Source organism: Strigops habroptila, chromosome 4, assembly GCF_004027225.2.
Source record: "Strigops habroptila isolate Jane chromosome 4, bStrHab1.2.pri, whole genome shotgun sequence".
NCBI lineage: Eukaryota > Metazoa > Chordata > Aves > Psittaciformes > Psittacidae > Strigops > Strigops habroptila.
The window spans coordinates 57,757,046-57,771,657 of NC_046358.1; the positions used below are offsets into that span (position 1 = coordinate 57,757,046).

The 14,612-nt window shown below is 39.1% G+C and overlaps 1 protein-coding gene across 4 annotated transcripts in view; it reads left to right on the plus strand.

Moving 5' to 3' along the window:
* PARVA (parvin alpha) overlaps nucleotides 1–14,612 on the plus strand; it is a 68,982-nt gene that overhangs the window by 39,535 nt on the left and 14,835 nt on the right. For 3 of the 4 annotated variants that reach the window (XM_030484049.1, XM_030484051.1, XM_030484052.1), the window contains 5 exons: nucleotides 4,298–4,387; nucleotides 4,487–4,557; nucleotides 5,196–5,298; nucleotides 7,230–7,370; nucleotides 9,345–9,460. In XM_030484049.1, the coding sequence (XP_030339909.1) occupies nucleotides 4,298–4,387; nucleotides 4,487–4,557; nucleotides 5,196–5,298; nucleotides 7,230–7,370; nucleotides 9,345–9,460 (521 nt within the window). Of the gene's footprint in view, nucleotides 1–3,284; nucleotides 3,662–4,297; nucleotides 4,388–4,486; nucleotides 4,558–5,195; nucleotides 5,299–7,229; nucleotides 7,371–9,344; nucleotides 9,461–14,612 lie in introns of those variants that run through there. The other variant, XM_030484050.1, reaches the window with a different exon arrangement.

The following is a 14,612-nucleotide window of genomic DNA, read 5'->3' on the forward strand; positions in this document are numbered from 1 at the left end:
ATCAAAGGGCAAAGGCTGGCTCAGAGCACCCGTGTGGATTTGATAGCGTAGGTTTATGACCTTGTAATCCTATAGCATCTAAAGCAGTAAGAACTCTATCCAGCTTAAAATAGCTGCTGTAGTTGCTGTTGATACAAGCTTGTGGGCTCCCCAGCTCTGGGGCCAAATTTGGTGCCGGCATGATAGGAGGAAGTCTGTTGACAGCTGATAGCAGTGGAGTTGAACTTGATTACATCGTAACAAGTTTGGCATGTGGAGCTGAATCAGAAGTCTAAGCAGAAGTGACCATTCCTTATCCAGAGTTAAAACTGGGACTTTCACATTGCCGATCCATAAGGATTTGTCTGGTCCATGTGTAGCTCTGTTGCTTTTACGGTCTTGCTTTAAACGTATGTTCAACCCCCCCACTTCTACTCAGCATGGTGACTATAAAAAAAACCCACAAAGGACTGGGTTTTCCTCTTGTGTCCAAAAGGATGAAGACCCTAATCTTGCCAATATAAGCACAATGACAACAAGCCCCATGGTAGCTGACTCACGGGGCTGTATCTGGGCCGCAGCAGAGGGTGGGAACAGAAAGGTGCTCTTAACTCTTAATTGCTGGGGTCGTGCAGTGGCCAAGCATGCTTAATATCAAGCAGACAACTCTGTGGATACTGTCCTTCAGAGGAGCTGCCACAGGCCCCAGTGGACTGGTCTGCCTTGTGGCAACTGCTGTATAAATGAACTGCTGCAGCTGTGTCCCCTTCTCCCTTCCTGAATCTTTATACTTTAAGACTCAGAATGGAGGTCTTACTGATGCTCCAAGTCCTCCCTCAAAGTATTTCAAGACATTGTATGATTGTATTTTAATTTTGGCTGCTGCAAAAATTGTCACAAACATGTGCTTTGTTTTTATTAAAATGCTAAATTGCTGAAGTGATTTTCATGAAAATTAATTAAAACAAATTAATGAAAAGCAGCTGAAAAATTAATTCCTCTGGTGAAACCGTGGTATGCAAACTCTTAACCTCAATCACATTTTTGTGGTTCCTCTATAAACACCTAAGTGTATAATAGTGGTTTGTCATGGAACGTTTTTTGATGGAAATTCTTAGAAAGTGAGGCTATACTACATAATACATTTTCTCTCCATTTACATACAACTTGTTATAATGCATATGTTCTTACCTGCTCCTTTTAGTAGTATTACTAATCTGTAGTTAAATCTTTTCTCTTCATTATCAGGAAAGAAATGAAAAAGATGCTACCAGGCTCAGGGTTTCTCCATCATGTTTTCTGCTTGTAGGCGACAGGAGGGCAGAAGGAGTCTTTATTACAGGACTAATACCAACCTTGGGCATGGGTTGTGCACTGCAGAATGCAGTGGCTGAGGAGGAGCTGCCCTCTCTGGCAGACTGGATCCATCTGGGATCTTTGGGTCATCTGGAGATGTGTTGGGTAGGTTCTGCATATGGCTCGGGCAGGGGTGACAGATGGATGTGAGTTGGGTGAGCTGCTTGGGGGAATAAGACCACACTTGTGCATACTGAAGTACAGCAAAGCAGCAGTTAGCCCCTGCTGTACAATAAACATAATGCAGTGCACTCTAGAAGAGATTGATATATTAGTTTCTCATGTATATTTATTATTATTCTATTTGTATTTTATGTTCCCTTTCCGTGCAAGATATGGCAGGTTTTAGTTTATTTTCTCTTATTTTCAGAAACTCTGATAGTATGCTGGAGATCATATTATTAAAAGTCATAGTTGTGCACACTGAAGGACAAATCTGGGGAGGTTTAGTGGGCCTAGTAAAGAATGCCTTACAGAATATTCGGCCTTGAAAGGTCCACTCAGGCTCCCTGGAGAAGTGTCAGCAAGTAGGTCACACCTTGGGGAGGGGAGCCAGAAGTTTTCCCCACTGTCCTTTACTAGGAGAATTTGCTGACTGCTTCCCCCAGTGTGTCTTGCCCAAGCAGAGCATCCAGCCCTTTGGGATAGGACTGCTCAGTGAAGCCAATTGGCTTGAGCAGATTTTACTTACTATGCTCCCTCTTGGGATTGATGTGGAAAAAAAACCCAAAAAACATTTTCTGCCCAGGAACCTTTGTGCGGAAGTCCTCTGTGAACTAAACATTTCAGAACAGAAAGACCTCCACATGAAAGGTTTCTATCCACTGATGTTTTTATGCCCATAACCACGGTTAATAAAACCAACAGTGATTTTCTCTAAGGAGTGCTAGCAGTTCAAAAAAATGCCAGTAAGTGTAAACAGTTCCTGAGATTGTACATGTTAGGCCAAATTCATCCTTGCTGTAACTCCTCAGAACTCAATGGATTTACATAAGGGATTAATTTGGTCCGTTGCTCTTAGCCATCAGTTTTAGAGGATATACAACAATCAAGGGAACTATTATTGTCAGCGTTATTTTATGACTCTTTAGAGCTGCTCAGTATTTGTATTTTACCTATACAAAAGCAGGGTGAGTGTATGGAATGAAGTTAGTATTTCCGTATTAAAGGTAGTGGATTTCTCAAAGTTACTTTTGTACAATTAAAGTAAGCATTCTAGCAGCCATTATTGCTATGAATCGTACATAGAGGCCTTTCATAGAGGCTGCTCTTGAAACGTGTACAGGCATTTCATCTGGCAGAGCACAAAACATTTCACAAAGCATAGAAAATACTTGGAAAGTTTTAAGTACTGTTATCACACTGACTGACTAATTATTGTAGTGTTCATGTGAAACTTAGCTGTACTTACTGCACACAGGGAGTTAAGGCAGAGAGGTAAAACCATTTTCTAAAAGCTAACTTAGGGGGCAGTCATGGGGCCAGGAACAGAACACAAGATCTCTACTGTCACTTTCTACTTTGCTGTTTTCTCCAAACCTGAATTGCTTCTCTAATTTTCAGAATAAACTGAGCAAAGCTTCAGCAGTAAATCTGAAATGTTAGATGTTGAATCTGCACATAAATCATATATTTTAGTTCATGTCAGAAGGTGTATACAGCTACCTGAATCTTTAGGACACATGTAGAATAGTTGAATTAAGTTATTTAAGTTTAAACTGGAACAGTTGTGTTAATAACCAGTTCTATTAAAGGTCTGTACACTGGAAAATGAGTGGTCAGAACAACATTACTTACTTGTCATGCAAGACTCCTCCGTGGTTTGGTAAATCAGGTTTGTACTGATTTCTTGGTTACAAAACAAGGTACAGGCTTCTCTGATCACCAAAGTGGCAACCCTCCCTGCATAGTTCTTCCTGCTCTATGTTCTTCCATAGTGGTAGGATTAGTGTATTGGCTTGTTTGTATTTATTCTCTTCTGTTACTGAGAGATGTTTGGGCATCGAAGCAAGGGGTTTGTCTTTGAAACTTATTAGGTCAGCAGAGGGATGACTGAAGTTGCTCTGAACTGTAAAAGGTATAGAACCTGTACAGTACAGAACTAGTGGCAGGACTGTTTCAATGCTTCTCTGAATCTCTCTTTTCCTCTGTTCTCAGAGCATGTGTTACCAGAATATTGATTTTTGCAGCATTAGGGACTTTGGCTGAGTAAGACATACGAATCCATGTTTCCTGACAACTGTGAGCATCTCCAAACTGTGGGATCTTGGATTACTTCGCCATTCCTGTATCAAAGTTCTCTCTCAACCTATGTCTGGACTTCACAGTAAGGCAGTACTTTTGAGGGTTCATCATCTTACACCTGTGTCTTGCTGCTGTAGTATCTGCTAGAGAAAGGCCAAGAACACAGGCCAGAAGCATCCCACAGTCTGCTCCAGCTGGTCTCTGACCTGAACAATGGAGACAGCCATGTGCTTCAGTCCTAAATAGTTCTATCAGTCTTGCAGCTCCTGTGTGGATATATAGCCAGACCCAGCTCCTCTCAAGTAGCTAAACTTGAAGCATCTCCAGAGTATGAGTGACATAGCAATAATCGTTTCACTCAGATGATTATTATTATTAAAATGATTCATTAGTGTTAAAATGTCAAGACTATTAAAATGCAAGTGAGCCTTTCAAAATTTGAGGACAATGGGCCTTATCCTGGAAGAGATTTGAGGAAATTGCATTGATTCGAGTACCATTATCCATGAAAAATATACTCATCCAAGTAAAGGTTTGTTGGCTGGGCCTCCCATTTTTGTTAGCTATATTTTGTTACTTTAATTATACCTAATGGCTTATCTAATAGAGTCATGTTCTTATAAAGAAATTAAGACAATTAATGCTACTTTTAGCAAGAGTGAAATAGTAAGTAAAATCGAATTGAAATTTGACCAAGCTCTTCTTTTTTATTTCCTAGTATCTGAATTACAGGAAGAAGGAATAAATGCCATTAACTTACCTCTCAGTCCAATTCCATTTGAACTAGACCCTGAGGACACTATGCTAGGTAATTCACAACAATTTTACATCTCAACATAAAAGCTTGATGTAAAATAAAGTTTCATGCCTGTAATAGATTCTAATATCTCTCTTTAAAACCTTCCAGAGGAAAATGAAGTCCGAACAATGGTTGATCCAAATTCAAGAAATGACCCAAAATTACAAGAACTAATGAAGGTAACTAAAAGCATGTAAACACTTTCAAGAAAGTGAAGCTATTTTCAATGCTATCCCTGGCTCTTTCATTTGAACACTTCAAAGTATTGTTTAGATATTAATTAAATTAAACCATGTCATGCGTACATCCCAGTGAAATAGGAAGGTCATTTGTTGAAGTATCTTTCTTTAGATATGGCACATGGAGACTTAAGAATTTGAATTAAAATCCTGAGTCCTGATTCTTAGTCCCATCCCACCCCCAATCCTACGTTCACCCTGACTTCCTTTGTAGTCTTTGTGATTCTCGGGTTAGAACTTTAGCAGGAAGCTTCATTACAACCAACTTCAATACCTTTTGATTCACAATAAAATGTTAAAATACTACTGAAAGCGAAGGACAGATTTCACTCCAGAAGGCACTGCATCGAGCTGCTGTTTGTCTAGATATTGTGGTGCATTGACACAGCCACCTTGGAAGAGTCCTTCCTACATCCTTCCTATTTTCTTCTGATGGTGTTTCAGACTGATTGTATTTTGAGCCATTGCAGCTTTAGTATTCTTTCTGCTAAATATTTTCATCATTGGACAAAATGACATATGTTTTAAATTGCAAATGAATAGTGTGTAATACTGCCAAATTTGTGTTTCCCATATAGGTATTAATTGACTGGATTAATGATGTGTTGGTAGGAGAGAGGATTATTGTGAAAGACTTGGCTGAAGACCTGTATGATGGACAAGTATTGCAGAAATTATTTGGTAAGAAAAAAATCTATGTGCGCGCTGTTGGGGCACTTTGTCAGTAAGTGGATCACTTGTTCCTACATAGGAGCCTTGGTTTCATCTTACATTTGTGCCACTAAGTGATATAAAAATAGCATTGTATTATGAGACCCTTGAGCAATAGGCTGTATACACAGTCCTTATAGCTACAGTGCAATGTGTGGTGCTTTGTAGTTGATGAGAACAGCATAAAGCCTACCTGGGGTGCTAGAGAGGGAGGGTTCTTGTCTTGGCAACAGTATTCGCTCCAATTAAATTTATTATCTGCATATGTGCTGTACAAACTTAACCATGTTACAAGTGGAAAGTAAGTTTCAAGGCAAGGGTATTTCCAGTACAACGGTGGATGTTTTTAATCTCTCCTGGTTCCATACTGTAGTTTATTCACATTGCAAAGTTCCTTTGGAAAGTTGGAATTTCTTTCTGATTTGATGTCTGGCTTTTAACATTACTGAGGTAATGGTACCCAGTGGACTGCAAACTGAGCTTCAGCTGAGAAACAGATAGAGAAAAGAAACTGCTAATGCAGAGCTGGCATGTGCTTTTTTAACCGTTGGCTTGGAAGCCATTTTCTTAGTTATTACAGCTCATAAAGTCTCCAGTAAATTTCTTCTCAGTATCTCAAATGAATCTTGAAACATCATGTGAGCACTTCTACTAAAGACTACACAGACTATTCCCTTCTATGAATGGTTAAGCTATTGAATATATTGTGATGGACTGGATATGCCCAGACTGAGCAATTTAATTCTCATGGGCAGACCTCCAGTGACTTCACTCAAACCCCAAAAAACACATATCAGACACAGCCTGATGCGTATACTGATATATATGCGTATACTGATCCAGCAGTTACTGATTTCAGTAGAATCTTTTCCATTACCGTTAATTCCTTATGAATCGGGGCTATGCTAACTAAAGACTTTGGTCTTGTAAGACTATGCACAGACTGATTTTTTGTGGAGGCACAAGAAACCCATGGAGATAGCATTTCAGGCAGGATTCACAGGCTGGTAGCTCAGGCTCTTTGGGAACGTACTTGGCTTTGATGAGAACAAGATTGGCTCTTACCAAATAAGATATCTGTTAATAAGATATCCTTTAATAGAAGTAAATTGATAGGTGACCAAGTATTTTGTTTCTGTTGTTGTTATTAGGGAGCATTTACTACTAAATTATCTTTGCTTGTTATTTAACGGTAAACACTAAGCTGTGTATGTATATACCTAGCAATTTGTGCTAATTATTAACAAACTGATTCATAAAGTGTTTTAAATCTTCTGCAAATTTTGAGTGCATAAAAGGGCTGTGGTTTTATAGAAAGAAACTGCCAAAGGTTTTAGTTGTTTTCATACCTCCAGAAATACTTGTTCACATTTCTTGTATGCGTTCTCCACCTCTCTCTGAATACGGTGTCACTTCACTTTTATCACAAACAGGCCAAGTACAATTTTTAAATCTCCTGAGTCTGAGGGAGAAGCCAGAAGAGTGAGACCAATGAAGCAAATCTTCTTGAAGTTGATATCTCTTTCATAGGTTTGATGGTCTGCTGTACAAGCCACTTGTGTACAGAATGCCCTTTATCCAGTAGCAATAGAAGTAATGGGCCTTACTTCAGAGTCTGGTGTTCCCTAAAGGGAATTGCAGCAAATGCTTGTTAGTCAGTAGCGTGGTTTTAATTAATATTCGGCCTTCCCCTTGGCAATGGGTAAATAAAGGGAAAATGTGAACTGTATCTTTGGGAGCTTAGAGGTGGTGTGGGGGGGAAAGTGGCTATGGAAGAAAAACCAGATAATTTTTAAACTAGGAAGTCCAGTATCTCTTGAATGTACATCTGGGTGCATGGAATGTCTTTGTGTTCTTTAGAGTTTTTCTTCTGGTTTTTTTTTTTTCTATTATCACTTCAGAGAAACTTGAAAGTGAGAAGCTGAATGTTGCTGAAGTTACTCAGTCTGAAATTGCTCAGAAACAGAAGCTACAGACAGTGCTTGAAAAGATCAATGAAACCCTTAAACTTCCTCCAAGAAGCATTAAATGGAATGTTGACTGTAAGTTGTGTGTTTTCTATGCTGTTATTGTTTGTTGACGGCTGAGTGTTTATAGCTGCTATCTGGAATTACGAAATGTCCAATGATAAGGGAAGGCTGAAACCTGGTATTTATGGTAGGAACTGCTCTGCAGGGCACGTCCAGCTGTGGTACACTCTACCCTCTTTACTGGTGCTCGACCTTCAGTTTAAATAAACTGTCTTTTCAGAGTCTGTCAAAGTATGGTATTTCTGCTCTTAAGTCCATATGCATACCAGCTGAAGTTTTCTGTTACTAAATTGTTGAAACAGGCAGGTACCTGCATAAATGTAGTAGATAGGCAGACGGAGAGTTAGGTCCTAGAACTCATTTGTGTAACATTTGCAACGTAGGTCTGAATAATATTTCTGATCATTTAAGGCTGAATCTGAACCACTGATTTTGATTACAAAGTTCTCATCAAGATTAGGACCACATCGTTCCTGTTTTATTGTATTAAAAATGAACATAGTTATATCTAATGGAAATGCCCTCTGTGGCCCAACACAGGAGATTTTTACTGCAGATGTGTTGCAGAAAGCAGGTTACCATCAATTCTAGAAAATTAGGCCTCTTAATCTGTTTTGAGTTCGGTATCCAGAATCATTTCACACCGGTGAATACCTTCACCAGTATATAGCAGTTTCCCTGTCTCCTATACATGTCTACCACAGCTGGCCTGTACCGTATCCCGTTCAGTTTCCAACAAATTAGTGAGAGGGAGAGATATAGCTCAAGGGAAGAAGAGTGAACATTAGGCATCTCTGACTTTACCCTTTGTCTGGTCCCACTGAGTTTTCTGTCCCCATCTCTCTTCAACTTCCCCCCAGGTTTTTTCCATTCTCTGTCATGCAGCCGGAGGCAGGGTTTTTGGAGTGGCTTGACAACTTAACTTCTAGTTTTAATTTAATGTTTTACATGTGGTTTAGAGCTAAAGTAGAGATAGACAGCAGCAGCTGGGGCCAGCTGTAGCACACACTGCAGACAGACAACTTTCTAGTGTTATGCTAAAGCACCTCATCCTTTACCACTGGCATGCCAGCAAAATTTGACTGTGATACCACTTTTTATATGAATGGGTATCTCCATGTGGCATAGTTGAGACTTGCATTGGAAGATAACGAAGAAGAATGTTTTAGTTAATCTGATCCTACTTTACCAGTGAAGTACAGTAGTAGTTGTTGGTTAGCTCAAGTACACGAAACCTAAGTACACTATACTGTAGCTATCAAAAATCATTCAGGAATACTACTCTGGGGAAAGACTATAAATGCAAAAACAAATTAGAAAAAGAAGAAAGGCAATTACAAGAATTAGAAGTGATTCGCTTATGGATACTTATGGATTTCCTGCATATGGCTTTGGATATCTTGTAAGTTGTGTTAGTGTTAACTACGCATATGAAACCTGCTGTGAAAAAGCTTCACTAACAAGAACTGTAACAACTTCATAAGGAATGTTTGAGTCATTGAGTTTAGTAAGTTATTGCTTAAGGCTTCTGCCAAAATAGGCTCATTTATCATCCTGCAGACATTGTGACACTTAAAAATGAGTAAGTGCATGTTATGAGTACAAAAATATCTTTCTGATAGTCCATAAATCCTTACTGAAATAAAGGGAATAAAGGAAAGGCAAGGAGAATGCAGAGACAGCACTTAAACTGCTGTACATGAAATCTGGCTTTTGGATTAGCTTTAGATTTCCATCTGCACGAGCCTATGGCATCCAGACTTGTTGCAAAAAGTGACGCTTTGGTGCTGACACTTATTACCGACTGGGCTGCATTCACATGACCTGTTGAGCAGGAGACCAGTAAAGGTGAGGTGCATTAAAAGTGCCCCAAGGCTCCAGGTGGCAGGAGGAAAAGAGTCCCATAATCCCTATATGCTAAAAGGTAAAAATATGTGCCCTAGTTACTTTGCAGTTTGTAACTTGTGCTTTTAATATCCATTTCAGCTGTTCATGCTAAAAGCCTCGTAGCAATACTTCATCTTCTGGTTGCATTATCACAGTATTTTCGAGCACCAATCCGACTCCCAGATCATGTGTCCATTCAGGTGGTTGTTGTGCAGGTAAGAGAGGTGTTGAACAGCTATTGGTAGTGTTGTGAAATTGATAGGGATTTCTTGAAAAATACATCTAGAGTTTCTATTTGGGCAGGCATGTGTGTGTCTCTTTGGCTGACAAGAAAGCGTCTTCCCTGCTGGACAATGCTTCAACCAGAAAAAGGCAAAAGTGCTTTCCCAGATTGAGCTGTGGCTCAGAATATCTTATTTTGATTGTGAAATGGCCAGACTCTGATGTTAAAAATATATGAAGCATTGTTATTGTCAGAATGTGTTTATCACTCAGTCTGATCTCTAGAATTATTATTTTTCCCATTTTTGACGGTCTTCTCACTTGTGTAGAGATTCAAATCAATCTTGGCACTGAATGATGAATTGTCACTGTTTATTACATTCAGATTCATGTTAGGTGACTAAATACTCTTTTTCAGCTTTGTGCATGCTAATTTAGTCTGATTACGATGTTGGCTTTCTTATAAGCATGCAAAACCCCCCCATCAACTAAATCTTTTGTGTCAGTCAGACTCCTTATTAGAGCCTCATCCATCCAAACTCTTCATATTCTGTTCATCCTTTTTCTTTCACTTGGACTTGTGCTTGCTCTATCCTATTTGGCCTCTTCCCATTTCATTTGCTTTTCTTTCTCTCTTACTAACTATGCCTTTATTTTTCACACTGCAACTGTCTTTATGTGTTTTAACTGATGTTACCCTGAAGTATCTGGTGCAAAGAGCTATTGCTCAAGTTCTGTGTGACAGAAAATCTGTGGGACAGATCTGAGAAAGTAACCTTTTTCCAGCATTCAAATCAGACAGTTCTGTAATTTGAGGAGAAATCTGAAGGAGAGTCTCTGGTAGATGTATCACTGATGCCTGATAATGACTCATTGACTCTCAGATTCTGCTTCATGGATTTCTCTACAGACAATGAAAGAGGACCCTAGCAGATCTGCACTTATTTGTCTAAGGCTTCAGAGGAACACAATTTTCAAGCACTTTCCTTTGGCTATTATAAATACATTAATTACACTGGTTTATTTCAAAGTTCTACCAAAACCAGCTGAAGAAATCAGGAGTGCAGTGGCAGGGCATCTTTGGGATAAAAAAACAAGCCAGAAAAAGAACACCGTTCTGAAATAAAGAACAAATCTTGCATTTTGCTGTCACTCTATATGTCCAGACAAAATTCCCATTGAAATCAATGGATGTAATTGTCCTCTTGTTTAATAGGCTAATGTAGTTCAACAGCAAATCCACTGAAGTCACTACAGATAAACCAATTTAAAAACAAAAAGTAGTGGGAGAATCTGGTTCTCTGCTTTGCCTCTTAGCTACGCAGCTGTAGCTCAGGCGCCGGTGAATTGCAGAGAAAGCGGTTGTCCTAGGATAAAATGTTGCAGAAGATTTCATCCTGCAGCCCCTGTCCTTGGCGAAAGCCAGTCAGTGGAACTTCAAGGCTATGCTGATTCCTATAAACAGAGAGGGGTGGAGGGAAGGGCAGTATTCTTACTGTAATTGTGTTTGAGGCAATTTTCATTTTTATTTTATGGTGGATGGTTTTTTGCTGTAAATGTCTTTCATGTCCTGTGGGATTGGTTCTGTATAATTCATCACGTACCCTTTGAACTCAGTGAAAGTTTTAATCAACAGTCAGCCTAATTTAGATCCTAAAGCCTAATTTAGTGTTCAAACTTGCACACCTTATGTTCTAAACCCTGTAAAGTCATACATTCTGTAAAGTCAGGTCATGCCTAGAGAATCTTAACAGACTATGTTGGTAGCTGGTTTTAATTTCTACTGTATACGGTTTGATGAAGGGAATAGTAGAAAGAGAGAAATAAAATAACAAAGTACTTTTATGATCTCTTTAAGGAAGACTAGCTTGATTCATTTCATGATTTTCTTAAGTTTAGAAACACATAAAATGTGAGTGTTGCCTGTTGACTGGGTGTATTTTATTGAAGTAGAAACAAAGATATTTCTCAAACGAAAAATGTGCTCATGCCCAACAGGTAGTCAGCACAGGTCTTAGGAAAGCTTGTTTCCTTTGGGTGTTTTGTACAAAAGCTGTTAGCAGTGACATAATAGCAAATCTGGGTTATAACCTGAGTTGGGGAAAAAATTGATAGTTGGACCTTTTGTAGTTATTTTGTTACATGATTTTCTTTTCCTTTTACACTAATAGAGTGAATAACTTTGAGCAAAGCCTGGGCTTTGTTTGTTTACTGAAACAAGTGAGAGCTTTTGTGCAGAGCCATCATTTTGCCTCTCTTTAAAAATTACTTCTTTAGGCCATCCACAACTTGTTAAATGGTGGGTTGTTTGTGTGCAGGCGATGTAAGTCAGAGAGTATGAGAATGCATTGGCAGGGCAGCCAGAATGGCTTCAGCATATTCTGAGCACTGGGACAGCAATTCTTGGGTGCATAAACTACTGTTAAGCAAAGATGTTAAGCAAAGATAGAAAATTAATGAGATTAGAAGAAGGTGTATATCACAGAGATAATCTGAGATCATTGGTCCCACTGCCTGGGAAGGTCTGAAGTGTTTCCGAGCAGCATTGCCTCCAGTTTCCCAAGAAGTTGTCTTTTTTTTTTTTTTAACCTGTGACAAATGTATTTGTTCTTTAAGCTCCAGAACAGTTCTGCATTTCATTTTGGTGGGGCAATTATGAAACATGATCCTCCACATGAAATGGACAGCACCAATACATAGGCAAAACCCATTCAGGGGGGCTGAAACTAGATAATCTTAAGGTCCCTTCCAACCCTTACCAGTCTATGATTCTATGATTCAGATAGTTGGAAAATTTTCAGAATGGGACTCTGTGTGTTTAAGTAAGCAGTTGGCCCTCAGTTACATAAAACTGCTGACATCTAGCTGATGCAAACAGAGATGAAGAAGCAGCTCTTTCCATTTCCAGACCTATTACCCAAATTTCAGATGTATTTTTTTGTTTTAGGGTTAGTCACCAATTTAAAATGGTGATTAGGAAGATCTTTCACAGCCGTTAGTGGAGTCTTTCAACTGGGAGGGAAGAAAACGTCAGGCCTGTCCCTGAGGTCACTGGAATGTGTGTCCAGCTTTTCTTTTTAATGGGGAATCTTAGTGCATGCCTCATTTCTCAGTGACTTTCAAATAGTAGATGTTAATTTTTATCATTTGTTATTTCAGTTATATCCACTATTGTCTTTAAAGAACATTGCTGGAGAGTCCTCAGTATCACTTCTTTGTATTTTTAGGAATATCACGTCATTCTCTGTCTTGATATAAAACAAACTTCACAACAGGTGACATCAGTGTTAGGGTAAATTCTGAGGCAGAGAGTTTTTAAATCGCAAAAGATGAATGGGAAGCAGCCTTCACAGAGAAGATCCTTAGACTAGTGTTTCTAAGGTCCATTCTTATTGTCGCCATTGGGATTTTTTCACCACTCTTTTTACGGATCAAAAGCATAAGAAAGTCTGTCTTGAGATGTAGTGGTCAAGTAAGTGTCCAGCAGACACATGTCATATTTGGGCAGTGTGGAAATTTCATTACTGTTAGTGATCAGATGCCAGACACAAAAGTAGGGCTTGATGTGTTGGGATTTTTTGGTTGTGTGGGTTTGTTTGTTTTGGTTTGGATTCTCGGTTTGGTTTTGTTTTGGTTTATGTTTTTTTTTTTTTTTTCAACAATAGGATTAAGACATAGCATTCCTATTTATATTAATTGTAGTTTGTCAAGAAGGAAAGTGTTTTATATCGACATTGGAGTATGTTTTAGGCAATTTTTGCATGTTTGCAGAGGGAAGGTGAAGTATAAGAAGCCTTTTTCTTCTCCCATATAACTGGACTGGGCACTGAGAAGTGCAGTTGCCATTGCTATCATGCTCAACTCCTCTAGGAGACAAGTGATAGGGCTTTTGCTCCAGAAGGCATCGTTGGCATGTCATCATCAGGAGGAAATAAAAGTTTCCTTTCACCCTGCAGCAAAGGGAAAAATAAACAAAAATCCTAGAGTGGAATTTTAACTTGGGCTAGCATGAACTAGATTGTAACTTGAAGTGCAAGTACTTACTGCTGTCTGCACAAACTATAAATGAAGATAACCCTAAATGATGTAGTTTTTCTTCAGACTTTCAAGATACATGACAGAAGATGTCTCGGCAGCTGTTCTGTGCCCTCTCTTCCAGTATATAACACACTGGACTTCACTCTCTCTTTTTAATGTTCATATGTCCTCCCTGAATGCATTTTTAGCCATGTGCAAGATAATAATAGGGTTTTAAAAAATAAAACAGAAAACCCCTGAAAATATCATCTAGCTAAAAAGACAATTCGCACTACTCCACATGCGAGTCTGGAGTGACCCAGAGGGTGCCATGTATGGCTTTCTAGCAGAAAGTTAAGTTTGATCCTCATATATTTTAGTAATGCAGCATAGAAATAATAAACTCAAGCCTGTCCAAATCCTCAGCACATCATACATCAGTGACCGCCTCCGGTAGGGATGTGCTATCTTCTCCAAGGCAGGGAAGAGAAGTAGCTCCAGTTCACATGGCATGAAGGACTTTCGGAAAAGGTTATTCTCCTTTTTCTCTTTTCCACATAGAAGGCAAGTCTGGGACCAGCATAAATTTATTTTTCTCATTTCCTTGTATGACAAGGAGTAAAGAATCATGAATATTGCTTAATGTCTAGACTTTATATGCAGTCGTCAGCATTTGCCCAACTCTTCTTTCTGTATTGCAAAATCTTACTAATTCCAGTGAATAGAATTAACAGAGAGAACACAAAGAGAGGCAAAACATATGTGCGGTATTTACACTGACACCAGATGACTGTGATCAGCATACTGGAAACAATGTCAATTTTTTAAACGCCTTCATTTTCCAACCGACTCAAATAGCAACCATTTGACTTGGCTTTTGCCATTTTGTGTACAGCTTCTAGACACAAGCCACTCACCCCATGTGTGAAGGGCTTCTTGAATCTGAGGAACATTGGAGTCGATGCATATATTAACACCAAGATGGACTAGGGTCTGGAGCATGCTGTGAATGGATTATCCTCCATTTTGGTTTTCCATCACAAGCAAAAAGAGCTCTTTCTGTGGAGAGAAGTTAGAAAAGGTAACTGCTGAGGCAAGAAAGAAAATGCATGAGCAGAGCAGAAAGAA